General features: G+C 69.0%; 2 protein-coding genes across 2 annotated transcripts; one reads left to right on the forward strand and one right to left on the reverse strand.

Moving 5' to 3' along the window:
• Positions 1 to 729: 729 nt before the first annotated feature.
• Positions 730 to 19,825, forward strand: SPTB (spectrin beta, erythrocytic). The gene is made up of 36 exons (XM_075048371.1): positions 730 to 888; positions 4,401 to 4,598; positions 4,679 to 4,830; positions 5,045 to 5,218; positions 5,337 to 5,428; positions 5,511 to 5,591; positions 5,694 to 5,809; positions 6,034 to 6,146; positions 6,223 to 6,410; positions 6,494 to 6,611; positions 7,238 to 7,396; positions 7,474 to 7,776; positions 7,933 to 8,083; positions 8,174 to 9,041; positions 9,118 to 9,255; positions 9,358 to 10,117; positions 10,213 to 10,415; positions 10,508 to 10,598; positions 10,676 to 10,822; positions 10,939 to 11,202; positions 11,411 to 11,626; positions 11,713 to 11,802; positions 11,889 to 12,164; positions 12,859 to 12,989; positions 13,277 to 13,481; positions 13,563 to 13,937; positions 14,027 to 14,271; positions 14,360 to 14,498; positions 14,577 to 14,661; positions 14,757 to 14,953; positions 15,072 to 15,181; positions 15,526 to 15,610; positions 17,565 to 17,734; positions 17,808 to 17,981; positions 18,068 to 18,110; positions 18,654 to 19,825. Exons 2-36 carry the CDS (start codon positions 4,451 to 4,453, stop codon positions 18,816 to 18,818), a joined length of 6,972 nt encoding a protein of 2,323 aa, XP_074904472.1. The 5' UTR covers positions 730 to 888; positions 4,401 to 4,450; the 3' UTR covers positions 18,819 to 19,825.
• A 192-nt stretch (positions 19,826 to 20,017) lies between these two features.
• On the reverse strand, positions 20,018 to 26,254 carry PLEKHG3 (pleckstrin homology and RhoGEF domain containing G3). Its single transcript, XM_075048481.1, has 16 exons — positions 25,516 to 26,254; positions 25,318 to 25,418; positions 25,148 to 25,217; positions 25,020 to 25,066; positions 24,801 to 24,951; positions 24,084 to 24,218; positions 23,811 to 23,993; positions 23,646 to 23,738; positions 23,480 to 23,566; positions 23,324 to 23,357; positions 23,131 to 23,238; positions 22,917 to 22,991; positions 22,723 to 22,761; positions 22,602 to 22,609; positions 22,293 to 22,493; positions 20,018 to 21,961 (listed from the first exon to the last, which is right to left on the reverse strand). Exons 1-16 carry the CDS (start codon positions 25,795 to 25,797, stop codon positions 20,306 to 20,308), a joined length of 3,270 nt encoding a protein of 1,089 aa, XP_074904582.1. The 5' UTR covers positions 25,798 to 26,254; the 3' UTR covers positions 20,018 to 20,305.
• Positions 26,255 to 26,659: the final 405 nt, after the last annotated feature.

Below are 26,659 nucleotides of genomic sequence, written 5' to 3' on the forward strand. Positions count from 1 at the left end.
CCAGGGCTGGCTGGCGGGTGCCTGGGACTAGTGGGGGGACCCCCAGGGATGGCTGGCGGGTGCCTGGGACTAGTGGGGGGACCCCCAGGGATGGCTGGCAGGTGCCTGGGGCTAGTAGGGGGATCCCCAGGGCTAGCCAGGAGTGCCTGGGGCTAGCTGGGAGACACCCAGGGCTACTGAGGACACCTGGGGCTGGCGGGTGGGTGCCTGGGACTAGCAGGGGGAACCCCCAGGGCTAGCCAGCAGTGCCTGGGGCTAGCTGGGAGACACCCAGGGCTACTGGGGACCCCCAGGGCTGGCTGGCAGGTGCCTGGAGCTAGTGGGGGGACCCCCAGGGCTGGCTGGCGGGTGCCTGGGAACTAGCAGGTGGACCCCCAGGGCTAGCCAGGAGTGCCTGGGACTAGCCAGGGCGACTCGAGGAGAGCTGGGGGACGCTTGAGCTGGTGGGGGGGGGGGACAGGCAGGGCTAGTTGGGGGACCCCCAAACCTGGCTGGGAGACCCCCCAGGGCCAGCTGAGGTGCACCTTGGGCTAGCCGGGGGGGGGACAGCCCGAGCTACCGGGGTCTCGCCGGAGGAGGAGGCAGGGCTCGCCGCGGCGGCGGGCCGCTGGCGCCGTTCGGTGCCCGGCAGGTGCCGGTGCCGGTGGCGGCGGCGGCCGGGGGGGGCCGCTGTGCTGCATTGCGGGGCGGGCGGCCCGTCCCCGCCCGCCTCCGCCCGGCCCTCCCGGGGGGGAGCGGGGCTATCTGGGCCGGGCAGCTCCACCGGCCCCGGACAGGAATGCCCCTGCGCCTTCAGATAATGTTATTTATATCGCCGTGTAGGGTGGCTCCGCTCCCCCCGTCCCGCTCCGGGCCCGCCGCCGTTCGTCCGCCCGCCGCTCCGTGCAGGTGAGAGCCGCGGCCGGCACCGGGATGCGCCGCCTCCGGGAAGGGGGGGGGGATTTAAGGAAAGCGGGAGGGACCGGAGGGCACCGGGAGGCACCGCTCCCCGGGGAGAAGCGGGGGGCACCGGGACGCGCTGCCCGCCCCGGGGATACCGGCTGCAGCAGCGGGGGGGGGGGGGGCTGCGGGCACGGAGCAAAGTTTGGCGGGGCGGGGGGGCTCGGCACCCCCTTTTTCTCCCTGCGGTGGGGGGGGGGGGGGGGGGTCCGATGGCAGCCCGTGTCCTGCTCTCCCCGGCGGGGGCCGGGAAGGACGGGAGCGGGGGAGCGGCGGTGACTTTCTGGGGACACCCTGGGGACGCTGTCTCTGGGGTGACAACCCCCAGCGGGGTCCCCGCACCCGTCCCGGGTGCTGCCGGCACCGTCGAACGTGTGCCGGTGGGACGTGGTGGGCAAACCGGCTCCGGAGGTGATGTGGGGCACGTCACCCGCCCCGCTTCCACCACCGATTTTTAACAACTGGGGAAACTGGAGTTACTGGGAAGAGTTTTCTGGCTTCCGTGCCCTTGGCCCTCCTCGTCCCGGCGCAGCGGCAGGAGGATGCTCGCAGGCGGCCGTTGGGCTGGGGGAACTCCTGCCCGCACCCCAATAAGCCAGCGACCACCCAGGACTGATTTCACGGCTCCCTTCTCAGGGCGGCTTTTGCAAATCTCCAGCTCCTGGAGTCAGGGGATTGTGGTGCCCTTCGCTCCGCTGGATAAAGCCAACGAGGAGCGTTGGAAGGGGTGGCAAGCAAAGGAGACCCCTGCAACCCTGGTGGGTGCCGGCATGGCCCGCCGAGGGGTATTTTGCAGCTATCGGGTGTTTTTAGGGCTCCGGTTGGTGATTTTGGGCTAGGCAAGGAGGTGCAGGGGGGCAGCTCCTAAGAAGGGAGTGGGGCTCGGCCCGCGCTGTGCGCAGGGGAGGCCTATTTATAGCCAAAAATATCTGTGGAGTGTCAGCACGTGTGCGTGTCGCCACGCGGTGCGCTGGCGGGTTGGGTGACATGGGACAGTCCTGGCACGGCCGGCATCTGCAACGACTCCAGCCCTGGGGAAACCCAAACCTTCGCCCGCCGGGTGAGAGCATGGCCGGGGAGCCGGGGCCGGAGCGGGGCATCGCCGGCCGGAGGAGCTGTGCCATGCCATGCCGTGCCCAACGACCCCGTGCTGTGCCGAGCGGCCGTGCCGAGCGGGGCCATCTGCTCCTGGCCCTGGCTGTGCGCCTGGGAGGCAGGCGGCTGTCGGGGGGCTGTGGGCTTGCCCCCCGGTTCCTGCCCATTCCCAATGGGGCCGGTTGCACCAGGAGCGTGGCCGACCGCTGGCTTCGTGGCGATGCAAAATAAAAACATTAATTGGTGAAGCGAAGCAGCCGGGGCGATGCCGGGCAGCGGGTGGCCCAGGGACCCGCCAGGCTGTGAGCGGAGGTGACGGGCAGCTACTTCGGGGTGTTTTGGGGGACGTCGACGAGCTCCCGCACACCAGCAGCCGGTGTTTCGGCACCAGGCTGCGGTGGCGAGAGCCGAGCCGGGGAAGGGTTTCACGGGCGGCAGGAGTCGAACCGCTGCCCCAGCCGTCCTTGGGGTGCAGGGGGGGTGTCACCTGGACTCGGCGGGGGGACCTCGGCGGCGGCACGGTGCCAGCCCCTTGCCGGGAAGTGCTGATTCACGGCGCTGAGCCGCCGGCCGGGGAAGACGACGCTGCCCTGGCCCCGGCTGCAGGATGCTCACGGCGGGCCCGACACCCCGGCACTCCCGGCGTTCCTCCCGCCGAGCGGGCGGAATGATAATCCCCGGGCAGCGGGTGCCGGCAGCGGCATGGTTCTGCCAGACAGGGCTGTTTGGAAGGCGCTGGTGCGGCAGAGGGAGATTTAAAGGGTCGGTGAGCGCCCGCGCTCAAAATACACGCCGGTGGCTCCCTTGGGCCCCGCTGTGGCTTCCTTCGGCGCGATCTCCTCCTCCTCCTCCTCGGATGCTCGCGGCCGTGGTCCTGCTGTTGTGGTGGTGGCGTGGGGGAGGGCCTGCCAGGACCGAGGTCTCCCCCCGGGATGGCAGCGCTGGGCTGCGGCGTGCCACAGAGACCCAACGCAACTCGGCACACCCAGCCTGTTCGCAGCATCCAGGCAGACCGGCTGCAGGTCCTGCGGTGTTGGGGTCGAGGTCCCCCGATTTGGGCTTCCCCAGGGGTTTTCTGCTGCAGGACAGGAGAGCAAGCCCAGTGCCAGCTGTGCTGGCTGGCAGCGGCACAGAGCCGTGGCATGGAGGGCTGCGGGCCCCGCTCTTGCATGCTCCCATGTGCTCCTGCCTGCGCTTGCATGGCCTTGCGTGCTCTCCTGTACCACCTTGCATGCACTCGCATGTCCTTGCTTGCATGTGCACGCTCCTGCACGTCCTTGCTCATGTGTGTGCTTTTGCACGCTCTGGCACGCTCCTACATGTCTTTGCTCACACATGCATGCTCTTGCACGCTCTGGCACACTCCTGCATGTCCTTGCTCATGCGTGCAAGTTCTTGCACGCTCCAGCATACTCCTGCACGTCCTTGCTCACGCGTGCATGCTCTGGCACACTCCTGCAGGTCCTTGCTCACACGTGCGTACTTTTGCATGCTCCTTCATGTCCTTGCACGCTCTGGCACGCTCTCGCGTGGAAGCCAGCTCCCGAGCCAAGGCCATGCCTGCGTGGCCGCGATTAGGGTGCGGAGATGGGGCCCGGCCCTGATAAAGCTTTCGTACCCGCTGGCTGCCCGGGAGGTCCCCTGGGGGCTGGGGGGCCGCGGGCTGTCATGGCTCACGGGGACACGAAGGGTTTGGGGGCACCCAGGGTTTCCCCCTGCTGCACCGTGCACCCGTGGCCGAGGGTTCCTGGCGGCTCCGGGGTGCTGGGGGGGTCCCGGCTGGGGGGCTGGCCGTGGGGACCCCCCCACCACCACCACCAGCCCGGCACCCTACACCCCGCGGGGGCCCCAGCAGCCTCCTCCCGCCCAGCCCGGCCACTGACAGCTGCTCGCAGGCATTTTTAGATACCGGCCGTGTCCTATCTGTGTCTCAAATGTCCCTGGGGGTGAGCGGCCCCCCCCCCGCCGGCAGCTGTCGCCCGCTTTCTGCCACGGGTGCCGGCGAATCCCCTCCACGGCGCAGGCGTCGGGGTGCGTGCGAGCAGCACCCACTTTCTCCAAGGGCACCCAACGGTTGGGACGATGTCCCTGGGGACCTGGCCCAGGATGCTGGGTGGGCAGGCAGGACCCGGGTAGGGAAGCACCGCCGCAAGGAGCCGTCGGCACAGCTCGGCACAGGGATCTGTGCCGGCAGGGCGAGTCCCCGAGCGTGCGGCACCCAGGTGCCCCCCAACACCTTGGCAGGGGTGAGGCTAAATCCCTCTGAGCAGCTTAACCGGCAGCTCTGAGCCGCAAATCCCCACGCGCGGCAGGGACGGCGAGCTGCCGCAGCGATGCCGGTGCCCACGGCCTCCGCTCTCCCCCAGGGGCCTCTCGCCAGTAGCCAACGGCCGCCCGGCCGGGGGACGCCGGGACCATGACCTCGGCGAACGACTACGAGCAGCTGGAGCTGCAGCAGCAGTACAGCCGTTTCAACATCCCCTGGGAAGCCTCCGACGATGAGCTGGACAACGACAACAGCTCGGCGCGCCTCTTCGAGCGCTCCCGCATCAAAGCCCTGGCAGGTCGGGGATGGGTCTCGGGTCCCCTCGGTCCTCCCGGGTTGTCCCTGCCGCTGGTGCCACCGTGCCCGCTCTCGTTGCAGACGAGCGGGAGGCCGTGCAGAAGAAAACCTTCACCAAGTGGGTGAACTCGCACTTGGCTCGCGTCACTTGCCGCATCTCAGACCTCTACATGGACCTCCGGGATGGGCGAGTGCTCATCAAGCTGCTGGAGGTGTTGTCAGGAGAGCTTCTGGTAGGCGTCCCATCCAGCTGGAGACCCTGGGACCCATGCCATGCCATGCCATGCCATGTCCCACCAGCTCCAATGCTCCACCAAGGCTGTTGACCTTGGCGTTGACCAAGGCTCCACCAGGGTTGGGTGGCAGCAGGGGTGCAGGGGGTGTCCCCAGGCAGGGGTGGGGGTACGCATTGGGGAGGGGTGGGTGCTGAGCGCTGTCATGCCCCAGCCCAAGCCCACCAAGGGCCGGATGCGGATCCACTGCTTGGAGAATGTGGACAAGGCTCTGCAGTTCCTGAAGGAGCAGAGGGTGCACCTGGAGAACATGGGCTCCCACGACATCGTGGATGGCAACCACCGCCTCGTCCTCGGCCTCATCTGGACCATCATCCTCCGCTTCCAGGTAGGGCTGGGGGGGGTGGGGGGCACCCCTCAGCTCAGCAGCCCATGGCTCGTTCCCGAGTGGGAGCCCTTCTCCATGGATGTCCTCTTCCAACCCCGGGATGTCCTTCTGCCCCCAGATCCAGGATATCATCATGCAGACGCAGGAGGGCCGGGAGACACGCTCGGCCAGGGACGCGCTGCTACTCTGGTGCCAGATGAAGACGGCGGGGTAGGTGGTGGGACCCACACCCCACTGCACTGGGGACCGGGGGTGCCCGGAGGGTGACAGTGGCGCTCTGTCCCCATCGCAGGTACTCCCATGTGAACGTCACCAACTTCACCTCAAGCTGGAAGGATGGGCTGGCCTTCAACGCCCTCATCCACCGGCACAGGTAGGCGGCACGGCGGCGGCCACTGGGACATGCTGGGGCGGTGGTGGCACCAGGGGATGTCCCACGGGTGCGTCACCGCTGTCCGGCACCCTTTGTCCCCAGGCCTGAGCTGTTTGACTTCCAAAATCTGACCAAATCCAACGCCCGGCACAACCTGGAGCACGCGTTCAGCGTGGCGGAGCGGCACCTGGGCATCACTCCGCTCCTTGACCCCGAAGGTGAGGCTGCTGCTGCCAACCCTCCTGCCTCAGTTTCCCCATTACACCCTGGAATGTGCCCAGGCCCCATGGAGGGACAGAGAGGTTTCCACCTCGTGGAAGTGGGGTCTGGGTGGGAGCAAGGGGGGACCTCATGAGGCTGTGGTGGCCCGTTGCCATTGGGGTGATGCCGGGGTGACGCAGACGCTGGGTCAGGACTGACACCTCTCACTTGCGCTGGGCAGATGTGTTCACGGAGAACCCCGACGAGAAGTCCATCATCACCTACGTGGTGGCCTTCTACCATTACTTCTCCAAGATGAAGGTGCTGGAGGTGGAGGGCAGACGTCTGGGCAAGGTAGGGGATGGCGTTGAGGTGGGGGCTGTTCTGTCAGGGTGCCGGCACCCCACGCTCACCACCAGCCCCGCCGCAGGTCATTGAGCACGCCAAGGAGACGGAGCGGATGATTGAGGGCTACGGGGGACTGGCTTCCAACTTGCTCACCTGGATCGAGCAGACCATCGTCTCCCTCAACAGCCGCAGCTTCGCCAACTCGCTGGCCGGGGTGCAGCACCAGCTGCAAGCCTTCAGCACCTACCGCACCGTGGAGAAGCCCCCCAGGTAAGCGCCCCCGAGCCCCCCGTGCCCACGCGGTGGTGTTGAGCACCCACGGGTGCCCGAAGGCTGAGCTCTCTCTGGGGCAGGTTTCAGGAGAAAGGCAACCTGGAGGTGCTGCTCTTCACCATCCAGTCGCGGATGCGAGCCAACAACCAGCGCGTCTACACCCCGCACGAGGGGCGCCTGGTCTCCGACATCAACCGGGTACGGGGCCCATCCCGGCAGCCTGGCCGTGTCCTGTGCCGTGCCGCGGGGACACGCGGCTGCTCCCGCGGCACCCTGCAACCTTGGGGGCAGCTCTTCCCCTGATATCCCCGGGAGCTTTGCTCCCCAGGCTGTCCCAGGGCAGGTCAGGGATGTACCGAGGGAGCTCGGCTCCATCTCGGGGCGAGTCAGGTCCATCTCCCAAGGCAATTCGGGTCCATCCCAGGGCAGTTCAGTTCCTAGGGCAGTTCAGGTCTATCCTGGGGCAGATTGGGTCTGCTCGAGAGCAAGTCAGGTCCATCCCCCGCGGGCAGGTTGGGTCCATCCCCCGCGGGCAGGTTGGGTCCATCCCCCGCAGGCAGGTTGGGTCCATCCTGAGATGGGTCCTGGGGCAGTTTGGGTCCTAGGGGAGTTTGGGTCCATCTCCCAAGGCAGTTCCAGTTCATCCCAGGACACATTGAGTCCATCCTGGGGCAGGTCAGGTCCATCCCGGGGCAGGTTGGGTTCCTTCAGCCATGCTCCCCTATCCACGGGTCACGTTAGGGTTCACCAGCAGAACAAGACGCGGGTGGGTGTGGGGACATGGGACGCGGGTGCCATGCCCGTCCGGTGCCGCCTTCCCCCAGGCCTGGGAACAGCTGGAGAAAGCAGAGCACGAGCGGGAGCTGGCGTTGCGCACCGAGCTCATCCGGCAGGAGAAACTGGAGCAGCTGGCGCGGCGCTTTGACCGCAAAGCGGCCATGCGGGAGGCCTGGCTGAGCGAGAACCAGCGCTTGGTGGCACAGGTGAGGCCGGGGACACCCACCCCCGGGACCCCGGGGTGCCCCGCCAGAGCCTCACCGCGGGCTTTGTGCCGGGGCAGGACAACTTCGGCCAGGACCTGCCGGCGGTGGAGGCGGCTAAGAAGAAGCATGAAGCCATCGAGACGGACACGGCCGCCTACAGGGAGCGGGTGCAGGCCATCGAGGCGGTGGCGAAGGAGCTGGAGGTGGAGGGCTACCACGACATCCAACGCATCAACAGGCGCAAGGACAACATCCTGCGGCTCTGGGAGCAGCTCCTGGAGCTGCTGGCCGCCCGGCGCCAGCGCCTGGAGATGAACCTCGCCCTGCAGCACCTCTTCCAGGAGATGCTCCATAGCATCGACTGGATGGATGAGGTCAAGGTGAGTCGCGGCTGTTTGGTGCCACCATGGGTGGGATGACTTCATCCCACCAGGCAGAGGCAGATGAGGTGCTGGGGTGCTGGAGGCGGCTTTTGGGTAGCAGTGGGTGCCGTCTGCTGGAGCTGGTAGTTGGTGACGGCTGGGGCTCTCCCGCAGGTGCAGCTGGCATCGCCCGAATCCGGGAAGCACCTTCTGGAGGCAGAGGAGCTCCTGCAGACCCACCGGCTGCTGGAGGGCGACATGGCCCTGCAGGCGGAGAAGACACGGGCCATCAGCGCCGCCGCCCTCCGCTTTGCCGACGCTGAGGGTAGGTGTGCCGGGACGCCCCGGGACCGCAGCGGGACCGGGCGAAGCCGGGACGCCCTGCTGATGGGCGCCTGCCCCGCTCCCTGGCCAGGCTACCGTCCCTGCGACCCCAAAGTCATCCGGGACCGCGTGAGCCACCTGGAGCTGTGCCGGCGGGAGCTGCAGGTGCTGGCGGCCCGAAGGAGAGCCTTGCTGGAGCAGTCCCGATCCCTCTGGACCTGCCTGTGGGAGCTGGATGAGGCGGAGGGCTGGATCAAGGAGCAGGAGCAGCTCTACTCCTCCCTGGACTTTGGGAAGGACCTGCCGGGCGTGCTGCTGCTCCAGCGCCGGCACGCCGCCTTCGAGGCCGAGCTGCGGAGCCGGGGCGACCGGCTGGAGCGGGCGCTGGCGGCGGGCGAGGGTCTGGCGGCGGCGGGCCAGGCGGCCGGCCGGCTGCGGGAGCGGGGGGCTGCGGTGCGGGCGCTGTGGGCGCAGCTGGAAGAGCTGGCGGCTTTCCGCCGGCGCGGCTTGCGGGAGGCCGAGGGCTTCTTCCAGTTCCAGGTGGAAGCGGAGGAGCTGGCGGAGGGACTGCAGGACGCCCGCCGGCGGGCGGCCGCCGAAGAGCTGGGCCAGGACGAATCCCACACCCGCGCCCTGCTGCGGCAGCACCGGGAGCTGCTGGAGGAGATGGCGGCCGCCCGCCAACGGCTGGACGGGCTAGCCCAGCGAGCCGAGGGCTTCCCCCCGGAGCTGCGGGCCGGCCCCGAGGCGCAGAGCCGGCTGGCGGCCCTGCGGGAGCTGCTCGCCGAGGCGGCCGCCCTGGCCGAGCGGCGAGGCCGCCAGCTGCAGGACGCCCTCGACCTCTACACCGTTTTCGGGGAGAGCGATGCCTGCCACCTCTGGATGGGGTCCAAGGAGACCTGGCTGGGGCAGCTGGAGGTCCCCCAGGCGCTGGAGGACCTGGACGTGGCGCAGCACAGGTAGGGGCTCTCGCGGCGGCGCTGCCGCGCCGCGTCCCGAGGTGTGGCCCGTTCTCAGCCCGGCCGTTCCCCGCAGGCTGGACGGGCTGGAGCAGGAGATGGCCACCGTGGCTTCCCAGATCGCTGCCGTCAACCAGGCAGCCGACGGGCTGCTGGCGAGCGGGCACCCCCGCAGCCCCCAGGTCCGGCAGTGCCGGGAGCAACTCAACGAGAGGTACGGCGGGCGGGCGACGCCGGGGCGAGCCGGTGACGCCGGGGCGGTGGGGCTGGTGCCGGCCGGCCGCATCCCCTGCCGTCACCCGCCTCCGGCTCGCAGGTGGGACCGGTTCGGGGAGCTGGTGTCCGAGCGTCGCCGGGCGGTGGGCTCGGCGCTGCGCCTCCTCAACTACCGTCTGGAGAGCGAGGAGACCCGGCAATGGCTGCAGAGCAAAGCCCGGGCGGTCGAGGCCACCGCCGAACTGGGCCGGGACCTGGCCGGCGTCCTGGCCACCCAGCGCAAGCTCTACGGCATCGAGCGGGAGCTGGCGGTCGCCGAGGACCGTCTGGTGGCCCTGCGCTCCCAGGCCGACCGCCTGGCCGAGGAGCGACCCGAGGCGGCCGGAGAGACGGCCGAGCGGCTGTTGGCGGCGGTGGCCGCCTGGGGGGAACTGCAGGAGGCCCTGGGGGAACGGGCGGCCTCCTTGGGGGAAGCCGGGCAGCTCCGGCGCTTCTTGCAGGACCTGGATGACTTCCAGGCTTGGCTCTTCGGAGCACAGAAAGCCGTGGCGGCTGCCGACGAGGTGCCGGCCTCTTTGGCCGAGGCGGAGGAGCTGCTGCGGCGGCACGAGGCCGCCCAGCGGGATGCGGAAGAGCACGCGGCCGCCTTTGCCGCCTTGATGGAGTCGGGGGAGCGGGTGGTGGGGGAGCAGGAGGACCCCCAGTACGAGGGGCTGCGGCAGCGCCTGCGCGGCGTGGAGGCCGGCTGGGCCGCCCTGGGCAGGATGGCGGAGACCCGGCACCGCTTCCTCGCCCAGTGCCGCGGCTTCCAGGAGTTCCTCCGCGACGCCAAGCAGGCGGAGATCCTCCTGGCTAACCAGGTGGGTGCCCGAAGAGGGTCCTTGGAGGGGGTCCCCGACTCATGGGTGCCCTGAAAAGGTGCTGAGCCCCCCCTTCTGCCACGTTGCCCCTCCAGGAGTACACGCTGGCCCACTTGGAGCTGCCCGCCACGCTGGAGGGCTCGGCTGCCGCCCTGCGCCGCTTCCAGGACTTCCGCGCCGGCATGGAGAGCAGTGCCGAGAAGGTCCCCGAGGTGGTGGCCGGCGGCACCAAGCTGGTGGCCGAGGGAAACATCTTTGCCGAGAAGATTGCCGAGAAGTGCCAGGCCCTCCAGGAGCGGTGAGTCCGGCGAGGGGGCCGGCGGGCGGGCAGCGTGCGGGCAGCGTGCGGGCAGCAGGGCTGATGCTGCCTGTTTCTGGTCGCCCTGCCAGGCACGGAGTGGTCGTGGTCAAGGCGGAGGAGGCGGCGGGTTTGCTGCAGGACAACCACGAGCTGCAGACCTTTCTGCAGAGATGCCGGGAGGTAGGGATGCGGCATGGCTGGCAGTGCCGGGAGGGGGGGGTCCCGGCCAGCCGAGCCCTGACACCCCTTGTCCGCAGTTCAACGCCTGGGTGGAGGAGAAGATGCTGACGGCACAGGACGCCTCCTACGGCGAAGCTCGTGGCCTCCACGGCAAGTGGCAGAAGCACCAGGCGTTCATGGCCGAGCTGGCATCTAACCAAGGCTGGCTGGAGAAGATCGAGACGGTGGGTGCCGGCACCGGTGCCCGGAAGCCGCGCTGTCCCCCAGCTGGGCGGGAGTTCCCTGTGCCAGCGTGGAGCCGTGCCGTGGCGGTCGCCAACCTCTTCGGTGTTGCTGGCAGGAGGGGAAGGAGCTGGCGAGCCGCAAGCCGCGGTACAGCGAGGTGGTGGCGCAGCGACTGGACGAGCTGCGCGGGCGGTGGGACGGGCTGCGCGGCGCCGCGGAGGAGAAGGGCCGGCGGCTCTTTGAGGCCAACCGCTCGGCGCTGTACGCCCGGAGCTACAGGGAGCTGGAGAGCTGTCTGGGGCAGGCGGAGGAGGAGCTGCGCGCTGCCGAGCAGGCCAAGGACCTCACCGCCACCAACCTGTTGCTGAAGAAGCTGACGGTGGGTGGTGGCACTGCCAGCCGAGCGGCTGGGGGGGCGGAAGGGCGTTGGCAAATCGCCCTTTCCTTTGGGTAGAGGTGCACCGCCCCCCGGTTTGGGGTGGCTGGGGGTCCAAGGTGCCGGGTCATGCCCCGGATGGGACTGGCCGGTGCCTTGGGGGTCTCCAGCCTGGCTCTGCCCCCTGGCTTACATGGCTCTACCCCGCCAGAGGCTGGAAGAGCAAGTGGGCATGTGGATGAAGGATTTGGAGGAGCTGGGGTGGCAGGGTCCCACCCCTGCCGGGGACGTGCCGGACGCTGATGGGCACGAGCAGAGGCTCCGGAGGCGATTCCTTGACCTGTTGGAGCAGCTGGAGAGGAGGAGGAAGGAGCTGGAGACCACCAAGGCCATCTACCAGCTCAGGCGGGATCTGGAGGATGAGACGGTGAGCATCCTCGCTGTGGCGGGGTCTGGCACGCTGGGGGCACCCGCGGGTGCCGCGTGGCGCTCAGCAGGTGCTCTTGCCCGCAGCTGTGGGTGCAGGAGCGGCTGCCTCTGGCAAGGTCGACGGAGCATGGCACCGACCTCCCGAGCGTGCAGCGCCTGGCCAAGAGGAACGAGGTGAGCCCGGACACAGCGGCGCGGCACCCGCCGGGACCACCCGTCCCATGGGTGAGCCCTGCTGTGACCACCCTCCCCGCCGGCAGACGCTGCAGAAGGAGCTGGCGGGCCATGCCCCTCGCCTGGCCGAGGTGCTGAGCCGGGGCGAGGTGGCGGCGAGCGGTGACGAGCCGAGCCCGGAGCTGGAGGCGCGGATGCAGGAGCTGCAGGGGCTGTGGGAGACGCTGCGGGCAGAGGCTGCTGCCCGGCACCGGCGCCTGCAGGAGGCCGGCGAAGCCCAGCAGTACTACCTGGACGCCGGCGAGGCCGAGGCTTGGGTCAGCGAGCAGGAGCTCTTCATGGGAGCTGAGGAGAAGCCAAAGGTGAGGAGTGGGTCCACGTGTTGCCCCCCGTGTCTTGGGCTCTGTGCTGTGCCATGTGGTGCCATCCTACGTCAGCCCAGGCCGTGCCATGCTGTGCCGTTAAACATCATCCGGTACCACGCTGTGTCATGCCGTTACATGCCATCCCATGTGGTGCTGTGCCATGACGTGCCATCTATCCCATGCAGTGCTGTGCCATGACGTGCCATCCATCCCCTTCCATGCCATGCTGTACCATCTCATCCCGTGCCATTATAGGTCATCCCATGCCATGTCACGCTGTGCTATAACATGCTGTCCATCCCATGCCATGTTGTGTCCTTACATGCCGTGCCGTTACACACCTTCCCATGCTATGTCATGCTGTGCTGTTATATGCCATGCCATTATAGGTCATACCCATGCCATACCTTGTCATTACATGCCATGCTTGGCCATAACAGGTCATCCTCTGCCATTCCGTGCTTGGCCATTCCATGCCATACCATCCTGTGCCCAGCCATGCCATTACACACCACCCCGTGCCACGCTATCTGTGCCACGCCATGCCATACCCCACTGAGACCACCAGTGCTCCCCGCTGCGTTGGGCGGAGGCAGGACATGCCCATGGGGTGGGCGCTGGGGCTGGACCCCGGTCCCTCTCCCACGGCCGTGCCAGGTGCTGACGGTCGCTGGTGTTTGCCGTGCCGCAGGATGAGGAGAGCGGCTTGGTGATGCTGAAGAGACACGTCCGGCAGCAGCGGTCCATCGAGGACTACGGCCAAACCATCAAGGAGCTGGCGGGGAGGGCTCAGCAGCTGCTCTCCGCCGGCCACCCTGAGGGGTAGGTGCCACCACCATGCGTCCCCTGTCCCTCGGGGCAGCCCTGTGCCCTCGGCACTGGGGCGGGTGGGTGGTTTGGCTGGAGCTCCGGCGGCGTTGGCTGCCCCGGGCGCCTCGCTCCGGCTGGGTGGCATTGACCCGGCTGTGGTAGGGAGGTGGTGGCAGAGGGATGCGGGGAGCGTGGAGCGGGTCCCTCCCCCAAAAAACCCCCCAGTTGGCAACACGGGTGGGTCGGGGACATCCTTTCCTGGGTGAGAACTGGGGTGTCTGTGTGCCGGGGCCGTGCAGGGAGCAGATCATCCGGCTGCAGGGCCAAGTGGACAAGCACTACGCGGGGCTCAAGGAGGCGGCCGAGGAGCGCCGCCGGCGCCTGGAGAACATGTCCCACCTCTTCCAGCTGAAGCGGGAGGTGGAAGACCTGGAGCAGTGGATCGCCGAGCGCGACGTGGTCGCCTCCTCCCAGGAGATGGGGCAGGACCTGGACCACGTCACGGTGAGGGTGCCGGGGCAGGCACGGCGGTGCCAGCACGTGGTTTTGGGGGGCGTAAACTTGACTCTTCCCTCCTCCACGCAGCTCCTGCGGGAGAAGTTTCGGGAGTTTGCGCGGGAAACGGGCAGCGTGGGGCAGGAGCGCGTGGACCGAGTGAACCTGGCCATCGAGGACCTCATTGACGCGGGGCACGCGGAGGCGGCTACCATGGCCGAGTGGAAGGACGGGCTGAACGAGAGCTGGGCCGACCTCCTGGAGCTGATCGACACCCGCATGCAGCTCCTCGCCGCCTCCCACGACCTGCACAAGTACTTCTACGATGGTGCCGAGCTGCTGGCCCTCATTGCCTCCCGGCGCCAGGAGCTGCCCCAGGACCTGGGCGAGGATGCCGGCACGGTGGAGGCTTTCCACCGCATGCACAGCGCCTTCGAGCGGGACCTCCAGCTGCTGGAGGCGCAGGTGAGGCTGCGCCCCGGACCCGCGGGGATGCCTCGCAGTGCTGCTGCCGGCACTCAGCATCCCCTGCGCTCTCCGGCTCTGCCGGGCAGGTGCAGCAGTTTCGGGAGACGGCGGCACGCCTGCAGACCGCCTACGCCGGGGAGAAGGCGGCCAGCATCCAGGAGCAAGAGCAGGAGGTGGCACGAGCCCTGCGGGCGCTGCTGGAGGCATGCAGCGGGCGCCGGGCCAGGCTGGTGGACACGGCCGACAAGCATCGCTTCTTTGGCATGGCACGGGACCTGCTCTCCTGGATGGAGAGCACCGTCCGGCAGATCGAGACGCAGGAGAAACCCAGGTATGGCTGTGCCCCGCGGGCAGCCGGAGCCGTTCGCTGGGACCCGGCACTGATGCCACCACCGACGCTGGCACCTCTCTGTCTCCAGGGATGTGTCCTCGGTGGAGCTGCTCATGAAGTACCACCAGGGCATCAGGGCTGAGGTGGATGCCCGGGGTAAGAGCTTCACCACCTGTATTGAGCTGGGCAAGAAGCTGCTGCAGCGCAAGCACCAGGACTCGCCTGAGGTGAGGGCAGCCGGGGTGGGGGCACGGCAAGGACGGTACCACCAGGGCCCCCCCGTGACGGTGTCCCCTCGCTCGCAGATCAAGGCGAAGCTGGCGGAGCTGGTGGAGAAGAGGAAGGCCATGATGGAAACGTGGGAGCAGCGCTGGGACCGGCTGCGGCTGTGTGAGTGCGCTGGTGGTGCCGGGAAGGACCGTGGCTCGGCTGGGGGGTGGTGGGGTGGTGGCAAGGGGCTGAGCGCTGCCCATCCCTGCCCGCAGTGCTGGAGGTGTGCCAGTTCTCCCGGGACGCCTCGGTGGCCGAGTCATGGCTCATGGCGCAGGAGCCCTACCTGGCCAGCAGCGACTATGGGCAGACGGTGGACGCGGTGGAGAAGCTGCTCAAGCGGCACGAGGCTTTCGAGAAGTCCTCGGCCACCTGGGAGGAGCGCATCGCCGCCCTGAGGAAGCTGACGACGGTGAGGAAGGCTCGAGATGGGGCACAGCTGGTCCTAGCTCGCCTCTGCCTGCCCTGCCTCAGTTTCCCCACCCCACATCCCCACCAGCCCCTAACATCTTCGCTCCCTTCCCCGGCAGCTGGAGCTCCTGGGCGAGCGGACGCTGCGCGAGGGGCTGGCGCGGGACGGGGTGACGCGTGCCGAGGCTCCCGACTACCGCCTGGATCTGGACGGGGAGCTGGAGGCTGGGTAAGAGATGCCAGCGCCATCCCCAGGCAGCTGTGGCAGCATCTTGCGGCACCCACCTGGCACATGGGCATTTTTTCCAACATCCCTCTTCTCAAAGCATTAAGGGCTTTTTTTTAGCAATTCACCATTTTGGAGCAGTAAATTGATGAAGGTGAAGAGGAGAGATGAAGGTCAAGCCCCACCATGCTGGGGCTTTCATCCCTCAGGGGGGACGGGAGAGCAGCAGCCAGCCCCAGGTCCCTGCGGGACCACAGCTGCGTTTCCCCGGCGAGCTGGCTGGGACGGGGATTTTAGGGGTGCCACGCTCTGCCGGGGATGCTGAGTGGGCTGCTTCCCTGCCGCAGATCCGAGGAGGAGGAAGAGGAGGAGAAGAGGGAAGGTGCTAGCATGCGGGACATCTCTCTGCCCGCCACCGATGGACCAGAGCTGGTCAGTTCTCGAGTTTAGCTTTCTCTTTCCCCAGCAGCAAAAAAGGTGTCCCTGCATGTCCCCCAGACCCCTGGCAGACCCCATGGACGCGGCTGTGGCCGTGACCGTGGCCATGGCATGCCAACGGCTCCCCTCATCCCTTGCCTTGTTCCTTACCTTGAGTTGAATAAATGCTAAATGACCCTAAAAAGGCTGGGCGGGCACACGGGTGCTGCACCTTCCCCTTTGCCCCAGCTCCTGGGGTGGCCAGGGGGTCCTTGCGGTGGCTTGGAGCACCTCTGTTCCCCGTGGCCAGGCTTGGGCCAGCTGGTGGAGGCTGGCACCCATGGGTGCACGGGGGTCTCTGGGATTGGGGTAGCAGCCAGAGCTGGAGCATCTGCCCTGCAGCGGGCAGATCCCAGCCACCATCCTCTGCTGTCGGCGAGGCAGCGTGCATCCCAGGAGAAACCCACGGGGACACCACACCGCCCCGGCCCCGTGGTACCCGGCTTTCCAAGCACCCAGATCTGGGAGCGGGGCCGGCTCTGTCCTGGCACGGAGGGGACATTGGGCAGAGCTGCCCACGGACACACAGCAATGACGCTCCTGGCTGGCCACGCTCACGTCAGCCCCACAGCACGTGGCCCTTCGGGCATCATCACCTCATGGGGATGGCACCCTGTGAGGCATCATCACCCCAAGGTGCATCGTCACCCCACGAGACATCATCACTGTATGGGGCAGTGTCACCCTGTGGGGCATCGCCACCCCAAAGGGCATCGTCACCCCAAGAGACATCATCACTGTGTGGGGCATCGTCACCCCTCGGGGCATCGTCACCTCGGGAGGCATCGTCACCCCATGGGGCATCGCTACCCTCTGGGCATCGTCACTCCGTGTGCCAACCACCTTGTGCTTGCTGCCAGCCTCTCTGCCTCTCCTGCCTGCTCTGCCTGCTTGGGGACACGATTGCTTTCTGGTTGTTCTGCCTGCTTGGGGACATGGGCGTCTTCTGGCTCCTTGGGGACATGGGCGTCTTCTGGCTCCTTGGGGACATGGGCGTCTTCTGGCTCCTTGGGGACAAGATCGCTTTCACCTGCCTGGGGCCAGGATCCCTGAGTACCTACTCAGGGACAAGATCATTTCTGCCTGCTTGAGGATATGGGCATCTTCTGGCTCCTTGGTGACAGGGTTCCCCTCTGCCTGCTTGGGGACATGGCCACTTTCACCTGCTTGGGGACAAGAGCCCCCTCTGCCTGGGGACAAGACTACTGCCTGCTTGCTCGGGGACACAATCCTTCTCTGCCTGCCTGCTCAGGGACACGGGCACCTCCCGGCTGCCAGGGAGAGCGTCCCTCCTCCCATCCCTCTCGGCAGGACACACCGCAGGACCTCCACACGCTCCCGGTGGTGCCGGCAAACGTGGCTGGGGCCATCCCTGGGCGCAGGAAGAGGGGATGGGCACCCCAGGATGGCCGTGCCCCAGCCCCTCCTGTGGCACCCAGCTGCTGCCCCTGGACGGGCACCCCATTTGCCGGGGACCGCGGCCCCCGACCCGAGCCCCTCTGCCTGCCGGCATCCCCTGCTGTCCCCAAGCCCCCCGGGTGGGGGACAACACCGGGATGGCTCCCAGGGCTGCTTGCCTGGCTCGGCTCAACCCCCTCACCCCAAATCTGGGGGGGCCCTGGCACCGTGCTGAGCGTCCCAGGGCTGGACTGTCCCCCAGCTCCTTGCTGGGGTCCTCCCAGTAGCCACCAGCTCCCGCTTACCGGAGCTGGTGGGTTTACTGGCACCGAGATCTAAGGGTGACCCACCCCTGGCTGGCACCCATCGCCGGTTTGGGGACCGTGAGCCCCCGCTGGGGATAGGGACCCCCGCGCGGGGTGCCGCGGTGGGAGGGAACGAGACCTCAGGATGCGGCTTTTGGTGGCGAGCGGTGCCGCCGCGGCGTAACCGGGCTGTTGCTTTGCGGCAGCTGGCGCGGACGACGGGCGATGAGGAGCCGGCGTTGCCCAGCCCAGGGCCACCGCGGGAAGAGCCGGAGGAGCCGGCCACGCTACCGGCCCGCACCTGCAGCATTCAGCTGGAGGGCTACCTCGGCCGCAAGCACGACCTGGAGGCGGCCACCAAACGGGCGTCCAACCGGTAGGCGCGGCGGCCGGCGGCGGTGCCGGGCGGCGCGGGCGGGCGCTGGGCTGACGGGGCGGTGTGCCGGCAGGTCGTGGAGCACGCGGTACTGCGTGCTGCGGGGCGGCCAGCTCGCCTTCTTCAAGGATGCCAAGAGCCGGGCGCTGGGGCAGCCCTGCCACGGCGAGGAGCCCCTGGGATTGCGGGATGCCCTCTGCGAGGTGGCCGCCGGCTACAAGAAGAAGAAGCACGTCTTCAAACTCAGGTAAAGCACCGGCACGGGATGGCATGGGATGGCACGACATGGGGTGGGGGGCACGCGCCCCACTGGCACCTGCGCTCTGTCCCCAGGCTCAGCAATGGCAGCGTGTGGCTCTTCCATGGCAAGGATGAGGTGAGGAGCATCCCGGGGGGACGAGGCAGGGGGCTGGAGATGCCCAGGGGACAGAGGGGGACCAGTAGTGCCCAGGGGGACACAGGGTGGCTGGTGGTCCCCAGGGGACGTGGCGGTGGCCAGCAGTGCCCGGGGGGACACAGGGTGGCCCGTGGTACCCATGGGGACAGAAGGTGGCTGGTGGTTCCCAGGGGGGACTAGCAGTGCCCAGGGGACGTGGGGTGGCCAGTGGGATACAGGGTGGCTAGAGATGCCCAGGGGGATGCCCAGGGTGACCTGTAGTGCCCGGTGGCTCACAGGGGGCTGGCGCTGCCTGCGGGGCCATGGGGTGGCCAGGGGTACCATGAGGACGTGGCAAGGGGGGGGACGTGGGGTGGCCGGGGGTGCTATCAGGACAGGGTGGGGGGCTGGCGGTGCCCGGGGGGACGTGGGTGGCTGGGGAAGATGTGGGGCAGCTGGCATCACCCGGGGGGCCAGAGGGTGACTGGGAAGGTGATGGGGGGCCAGGGGAGCCCCCCCCCGAGCCCCTGCCCATGCCCGCAGGATGAGCTGCAGGCCTGGCTGCAGGGGCTGAGCACAGCAATAACCGAGTGCCGGAGCAGCCGGGAGAAGGCGCAGAGCCTGCCCCTGCCCCCGGCCCCCCCTGAGCCCCCCCTGCCCCGCAAGGACAAGGAGAAACGGTTCAGCTTCTTCCCCAAAAAGAAATAACACCGTCTGCTCCGGGGTGGGGGGGACCCCGCACCCTGGGGACCCGTCACACCGGCGGTGTCTGCGGCCACGTGTGCACAGGGACCTGCATGTGCACGTACCTATACATACAGCCGGGTCTATAGGGGCAGCTGCCGGGCTTCATGCGTGTCCAGGAGCCGTACGTGCCCCTGTACGGGCACGCGTAGACGCACCCCCTCACCTCTGCGAGTGCACGCGTGGGCTCACATCTATGTATATATACAGCGGCACATCTACGAGCGTGCACAGCCCATGTGCGTTGAACACGTGCCTGTGTGCACATGTGTGTATATATATTTATATTTATATATATATATACATATATTTCTAAGCTTAAGGGTATGCACACACCTATGCGGAGGTGAACACAGACCTGTACCTACGTCCCCGTGTGCACACGCGTAGGTGTGTACGTGCCCCTCCAGGCGTGTGCACCCAGGGGTGCCCCCACGCACAGGGGCGTGCAGCAGCCCCGTGCACACACGTGTCCCTGCATGCACACGTGTGCACACGTGTGTCCCCGCATGCAGGCGCACCTACCCCTCCACGCGCACGGCCACGGGTGTGCATGCCCCACACGCGTGCATGCCCCCCCCCCCAGCACCCACACGGTGGGCTGCCGCAGGTGCCCCCCCCCCCCCCCAAAGCCATAACCCCCCCACCCCAGCGCATGGGTGCAGAGGGGGCAGCTCCGGCCCCTGTGGGCACCAACCAAAGAGCGTCGGCCTGTGGGCACAGGGAGGGGGGCCAGCACCGCTCGCCATTGCCCCCCCTTCCCGCACCCACCACCCCGTACCCCCACCAGCGCTGCCAGGGCTGGGGGGACCCCCCCTGCACCCTGCAGCCGAGCCAAGTCACCCCGGGGGGAACGCGGGCGACCAGAGAGGAACTTTTGGTTCAGTTTGGTTTTTTGGGTTTTTTTTTTTTTTTTTTTTTGGTTTTTTTTTTGGTTTTTTTTTTTCTAATAAAGATGTGAAAGCGAGCTGGGCACAGTGCTGGGTGCTAGAGGTGGGGCATGGGGTGCCCCTGCTCCTGGGCAGGTTGAGGGTCCCCAGGGTGCCCCTTCTCCCAGGTGAGTTGGAGGTCCACAGGGTGCTCTTCCTGGGTGAGCTGGGGGTCCACGGGGTGCCCCTGCTCCTGGCTAGGCTGGGGGTCCCCAGGGTGCCCCTTCTGCCAAGCAACCTGCGGGTCCGTGGGGTGCCCCTTCTCCTGGGCAGGCTGGTCCTCCACCGGGTGCCCCTTTTTCCGGGTAGAGTAGAGGCTCACAGAGTGCTCCTTCTCCCAGGTGGGCTGGGGGTCCATGGGGGGGTCCCTGCTCCTGAACAAGTTGGGGGTCCACCGGGTGTCCCTGCTCCTGGACAAGTTGGGGGTCCATGGGGTGCCCCTTCTTCCAGCTAGGTTGGAGGTCCGTGGGAAGCTCCTTCCCCTGAGGGTCCGCAGGACATCCCTTCTCCCCCGTCGCCCACCTAGCTGGCGGCGTCGAGGGTCTGAAATTTCTGCCGCAGGTCCCTGACGAGGCCGTGGCGAGGGGGTTCGGGGGGCTCGGGGGCGTCGGAGGGCTCGGGGCAGCGCCGCCGGTACTCCTCGGAGGCCTGGTAGGCTTTGCAGCGCTCCACCACCGCCTTCAAGCAGATCTTCTCCCGGGTGGTGGGCGAGCGGATCTGCACGTAGGCGGGGGGCTCGGCGGGGGCCGGCAGCCGCTCCAGCACCAGCACCCGCTGCCCAGAGCCCAGGGGGGCCTCCGCCGCCACCCAGAGCGCCCCGTCGCTGCTGTGCCGCGCCGGCACCGGCTCAGGGGTGCCGGACCCCCCGCCCGCCTCGGCGCTCCGGCTCCGGCCGCCGCCCCGCTCCTTTTCGGCCGGCCGACCGCCTCGGCACGGCCCCTCGGGTGCCGAGCGGCTGCGGCTCACCGGCGGGGGCCGCGGGGCGCCGAAACGGGCGCGAAGCTCCCGCACGTCGGGCCAAGCGAAGGGCTCGGCGCTGCCGGGGCTGGAGGGGCTGCGGGCGGCAGCCGGGGAGGGGGACGCCGCCAGCCCCCCGTCTTTCGGCACAGCCGTCGAGGGGGTGCCGGCACGCGGGTCCCCCTCTTGCGGCTGCGCCGGGGCGCGGCGGGCACCGGCGCGGCGGCTCTTGATGCGGAGGCTGTATTGCCGCGCCAGCTGGTACACCTTGGTGCCGGGGTGCGGGGGGGTCGACAGCAACCGCGGCGGCGGCCCGGCCGGCGGACCCTCGCCCCCGGCGCCCGGGTCGTCCTCCTCCACGATGAGCAGCGGCTCGGGGGGCTGCAGCCCGTTCTCCCGGCACGGCTCCTCCGGCGACGCCTCGGGCTCCCCCGGCGACGCCTCGTGCTCCCCCGGCGCGGGCTGGATGGGGGGCTCGGGGCTTGCCGGGGGCCGGGGGAGGCCGTTGAGGCGGGAGACGGAGCTTCGCACCAGCCCCTTGGGGATGAAGGAGAGGCTCTCGCGCCGGCGGACGCTGAAGCCGGCGTCCCGGTGTTCGGCCTGGCCGTAGTAGCTCTTGATCTTATCGAGGAGCAGGCGGTCCCGGCTGGAAAGCAGCGACTCCCGGCGGGTTCCGGCGAGGGGCTCGGGCTCGGGGACGATGCTGTGGGACCCCCCGGGCTCCCCGCTCTCGAGCTGGGGGCCGCCGTCCAGGCTGAGGGCGCTGCCGCTGCGGCTGGCCGGCCGGCCCGCCGGCCCCTCCAGCGCCAGGCTGCTGCGGCGGGAGAAGCTGCCGCCGCCGCCGAAGCGTTCGGCGATGACGCTGGCCTGGTCCAGCACCGAAGGCGGCAGGATGCTGTCGGCAGCTCCTTCTTCTTCCTCCTCTTCCTCCTCCTCCTCGCTGCTCAGCCCCTGCAAATCCTCTGCAGCACGCTCCGGCTCCCCCTCCCCGCCGGGCAGCGCCGGCACCGGGGTCCCCGCCGAGGACGGGGCTTCGGGTGCCCCCAGCCCCTCAGGGTGCTCCCCGGAGCCGCCGGCCTGCGGAGGAGCGGGCGGGTGGGTGCTGGGTCCTTCGGGACCCCCGGGCGGGGGCTGCGGGGCTGCACTGACCTTCTCGCAGCTCCCCGGCCCCCAGCTGCTCGGCCGCTTGGGTCCCTCCGGCGCCGGTGGGTGCCCCTCAGCCTGGGAGGGAGAAAATATGGGGCGTCACGGGCTGTGCGGGGACCCCCCAGCTGCTCTGAGCGGGACCGCTGCCGGTGGCGAGTCCTGGCCAAGCCACAGCTGAGGATCCCGCAGACAAGGGGTGCCCCGAGAGTGATGTAGGGTGCCCTGCGAGACACGCGGGGTACCCCAGGAGTGATGCAGGGTGCTCTGGGGGTGATGCCGGGCGCCCCAGAAGTGATGTGGGGTACCCTGGGAACAATACGGGGTGCCCCAGGAGTGACGTGGGATCCCTTGGGTAGCACGACGCAGTGGGTGCCCTCCCCGGGGTTTGGGGGGCTGGGGTGGGTACCTGCTCCTCCTGGGGTTCCACCAGCAGGTCCCTGGCCCCCGGCAGCTCCTCCTGGTAGTCCTTGCCCAAAGCCTCCTCCACCTCTTCCTCTTCTTCCTCCTCCTCCTCTTCCTCCTCCACCACTCCCTCAGCAGCCGCCCAGGATCTGGGGTGCTGGGGGGGGTCCCCTGCCTCCAGGAGAGCCCCGTCGCTTCCAGCGTGCTGCGCAGGGGCGAGCGCCGGGCTCAGTGCCCCGTGCCCTCCCGGCAAGCGGCGTGCCAGGGCAGGGGGGCACCGGGCACCCTAACCCACCCTGCGCCCTGGCCTTACCTTGAGCCCTGCCGGCCAGGAAAGAGAAAAGCAGAGGTTAGGGAGAGGGCAGCACCCCAAAATACCCCTCGCCGGCCCCCCTCCGCCCTCCCAGCCGGTGCCAGCGGCCGTGCCAGCTCACCTTGCTCGCCCAGCTGCCGCAGGATCTGCTTGGCAGGCTCTGCGGGGAGAAGTTGGGCATCCAAATCGGGTGACGACGGCATCATCCTCGTGTCCCCCAACCCGTCCCCAACCCTCCCAGCATCCCAAGCCCGGCACCCAGCCCCCCAGCCCCCCAGCCCCTTTGGGGTCCCCGCTCCCTGCCGGCATCCGCACCCGACTGCCTGCGCCCCGTGTGCCCGTGCAGCCGATCTGGCAGCGTCTCCGCACGGTCCCGGCACTGGAAGGGCTCTGCGGTGGGACAGGGACACCCGTCAGCGCCAGCACCCGGTGCCCACCGTCCCCACGGGCATCGGTGCGACCCAGCCACGGTTTTTGCCTCGGGGAAAGGACGGCGGCGGTGGGGACGCCGGGGATGCGCGGCTCTCACCGGACTGCCGGCGGCCCTGGCGCGGTTCGGCGGCGATGTCACCCAGGGGCTGGCAGGACCAGCTCTTCTTCAGGCGCTCGGGGCTGCAGCGGGGCAGGCGCGGGGGGTCTGCGGGCACAGGGGGTGACGCTGGGGGACGGGGGGGGGACAGGCAAGGGCAGGGAGGGGACCGCGGGGTGCCGGCAGCACTCACAGAACAAGTCCATCTCCAGGATGGCTTCCTTAGCCTGGGGTGGAGGAAGGATGGAAAAAGATGGGGAGGGAAGCCGGAGGGCAGCTGCCCCCTCCTCACTGAGCAGGGGGGGACGACCCCGGTGCCAGCGTGGTGTCCGTCCCCCTCTGCCCTCACCTTCTGGGGGATGATGGCGTGGTGGTTCTCCAGGATAAGCCGCTTGATGTGGTGGGTCCACACACGCTTCTCCTCCACGCTTTTGGCCTGGGGGGGGGGACAGGGAGGGCAGTGGGGTTGGGCAAGGGGGTCCCCCAGGGTCCCCCCCACCCCGTGCCCCCCCTACCTGCAGGCTGTGCTGCTGCTTGCCGTGCTTGTAGTGAGCCAGGCTGAAGCAGAGCGAGTCCCGCGTGCTCTCGATCAGCATCAGCGAGGAGCACTGCGGGGAGAGGCCATCAGTCCCCCATCCCCGGCACCCCCCTAGTTCTCCCCCCCCACCCCCAGCACCCACCGGGATATGGCTCTTGTAGACGTAGTGGTCACCGCGGCGCTTGGTGATGAGGAGGGTCTTGTCGAAGAGGAAGACGGCGCGCTCGTGGCGCACCCGCTGCACTCGGAAGGTGCCCTCCAGCACCAGCTCCCCGTAGCTGGTCAGGTCCGGCCCCTTCCAACCCAGCAGCAGCGACTGGATCTCCTGCGCGGGTCCCCGGGAACGGGCGCGTCAGACCACCCGCCGCCGCGGTGGTGCCCGCCCGGTGCCACCCGCTGTGCCGCCGGCACCCACCTGCTGGCGGATGGCGTGCTCGTGCTTGCGCTTCATGTCGTTGATGTACCAGGCGACGCAGGTCATGGTGTCGATGGCTTCCAGCACCACTTCGTAGTCGTCCCCTGACTTGTGCTCAAAGTGCTTGGCGATCTCCTGCCGGCAAAGGACGTGGCGTCGGGGCAGCGCCAACGGGGCTGCGGTACCCGGTGCCGGGGCTGCGCCATGCCGAGGGACCAGGCTGTGCCAGGGAGTTGTGCTGTGCTGGGTGCCCGGACTGTGCCGTGGAATCATGCCCCGCCAGGTGCCTGTGCCATGCCGTGCGCCAGGCTGTGCCAAGTGCCTGCACCGTGCCATGAGCTCCCCCCGTGCCGGGTGCCTGGACTACACTGGGTGCCCATGCAATGCCAGGGGACCATGATGTGCCAGAGAGATGTGCCGTGCTGGGTGCCTGTGCCGTGCCATCCCCCAGACTGTGCCAAGTGCTTGTGCCATGCCATGAGCTCACACCGTGCCAGGCGCCCAGGCTGTGCCACGCTGGGTACCCATGCTGTGCTGGGTGCCCAGGCTGTGCCGGCTGCCTGCGCCCCATCATCTGCCTGAACTGTGCCAGGAACTCATCCTCTGCCACATCCCCACGCCGTGCCAGGCTCCCAGACCGCGCCGGCTGCCAGTACCCTGCCAGGTGCCCACGCCGTGCCGTGCCACGTGCCTACACCGTGCCGGGCGCCGGCTCACCTGGAGCAGCAGGTGGTACTTGAGGATCCTCTGGACGGGCTTGAGCAGGTAGGCGCCGAGGGGCAACGCGTGCCGCAGCCGCTCCTGGCACTCGCGGAGGAACCGAGCCTGCGGCTTGCTCCTCATGCATTCGGCCAGCGCCGCCACTGAGCTGCGGGCAGGGAGCGGGCTCAGCCCCCTGCCCGCTCCCCTGCCCGCCCGCGCCCCCCCCCCACTCACCTGGGGTAGTTGTTGCAGTACTGGGTGTAGATGGCAAACTCCTGGCTCTGCGGGCAGGGGGAGCGTGGTGAGAGCCTGGCACAACCCTGCGGCCCCCCCCCGGTGCCCCCCGCCATACCCGCGCTTACCCGCGTGACGAAGCAGACGGCCACGGCCACGGGGTCGCTGGCGCAGCTCTCCAGGTTTTGCAGCAGGGTGCTAGGGGGGACAGAGGGGACGGGGTGACGGCAGCCCCCCCGCCAGCCACAGGATGGGGTGGCACCGGCTGTGCCCCCCCAGCGGCACCGGGAGCACCCACCTGCTGAGCTCGTAGATGTCCTCGATGTTGCCGAAGAGCGCGCTGACCTGCTCCGGCCGCAGCACCGGCTCCTCTGTGTCGATGATCTTGCCCAGGTAACCCTGCCGGGCACCCACGGTTGGCAGCGGTGGCACCGGCGCAACCAACCGTCCCCACCGAAACCCCGTCCAAGGGTTGTCCCCCCCAGCCAGCGCTCACCTCCACGATGCTGCGCAGGTCGCGGGCGTAAGTGCGCTCCGACTCCACGATCTCCAGCACCACCCGCCCCAGGTAGCTGGGCTCGGCCCCGGGGCCGCCGAAAGGTGCCAGAGGGTGCCCACCACGGGTGCCCGGCCACCCCCCCGGGGAAGCGTTGTTGTTGCTGTTGCGCAGCCCCTCGGCCCACGGCTTGGTCCCGCCGCCGGCCGGCTCCTCCATGGCGCGGCCGGGCTCCAGCACCGGGCTCAGGGCAGGGCGTTGCAGGCAGGCGGGCACCGGCATGCCGGCATCCCCCGGCACCGGCGGGGCACAGGGCAGGTCTAGGCGGGGGGAGAGCAGCGTACTTAGGGGGTGTTTGGGCCAAGGGGGGCTCACACCTCCTCCACAGTGGAGGGAGAGCCCCCCGGGTTGACCTGATGGCCAAACCCTCCAGGCCTGGGGGTGCCAGCATCCCCCAACCCCAAAAATCCCAGCTATGGATAGGGCCAGGCAGGATAGGACCCGGCCGGATCCTGGCACAGCCCTCACTCCCCGGGGCCCTGAGATTTAGGGATTCGCCTCCCCCTTACCCCAGAGCAGGGCGATGCACCCCAGGAGCCGGGGGCCGTGCTCCCGGAGGAGGAGGCGCTCCGGCGGGACCAGCGTCATCGCCGCGCCGAGCCCCCACACGCCGGCACCCCGCGCCGGGGCCGTGCGTCACCGCCGCACCCACGGGACACCTTCCCGGTGAGCTCAGCGCTGGCTCACCCTTCCGGACCACCGGTGCCGCCGACCGCTCCCCTGCGGCACCGGGATCCTCCTGTGCCACCGAAACCGCTCGGTGCCACCGACCCGGTTGGGGCACCTGAAAACCGGCCGCCGGCGGCAAAGCGTGCCAGAGCGGCAAGGGCTCGCTCAGCACCGTGCTTTTTGGCAGAGGGACGGTTTGCGGCAGGGCACCGAGCTCGCTCACCCCGGCGGGTGGCTGGCCGTGGGGACGGTGACCTTCAGCCGGGCCACGTGCCGGCGGTGGGGCTGCCCGAGCCCCCCGGCACTGGGGGTGCCGGCATCGAACCGGTCAGGCCGGTTCCCGCCAGCTCCTCCCCGCACCCGCCGTGCCGCATGGCCGCGATCCCGCCACCGCCCTCCCAATGGCTTTCCCGCG

This window comes from Buteo buteo, chromosome 16 (assembly GCF_964188355.1).
Source record: "Buteo buteo chromosome 16, bButBut1.hap1.1, whole genome shotgun sequence".
In the NCBI taxonomy this organism is placed as follows: domain Eukaryota; kingdom Metazoa; phylum Chordata; class Aves; order Accipitriformes; family Accipitridae; genus Buteo; species Buteo buteo.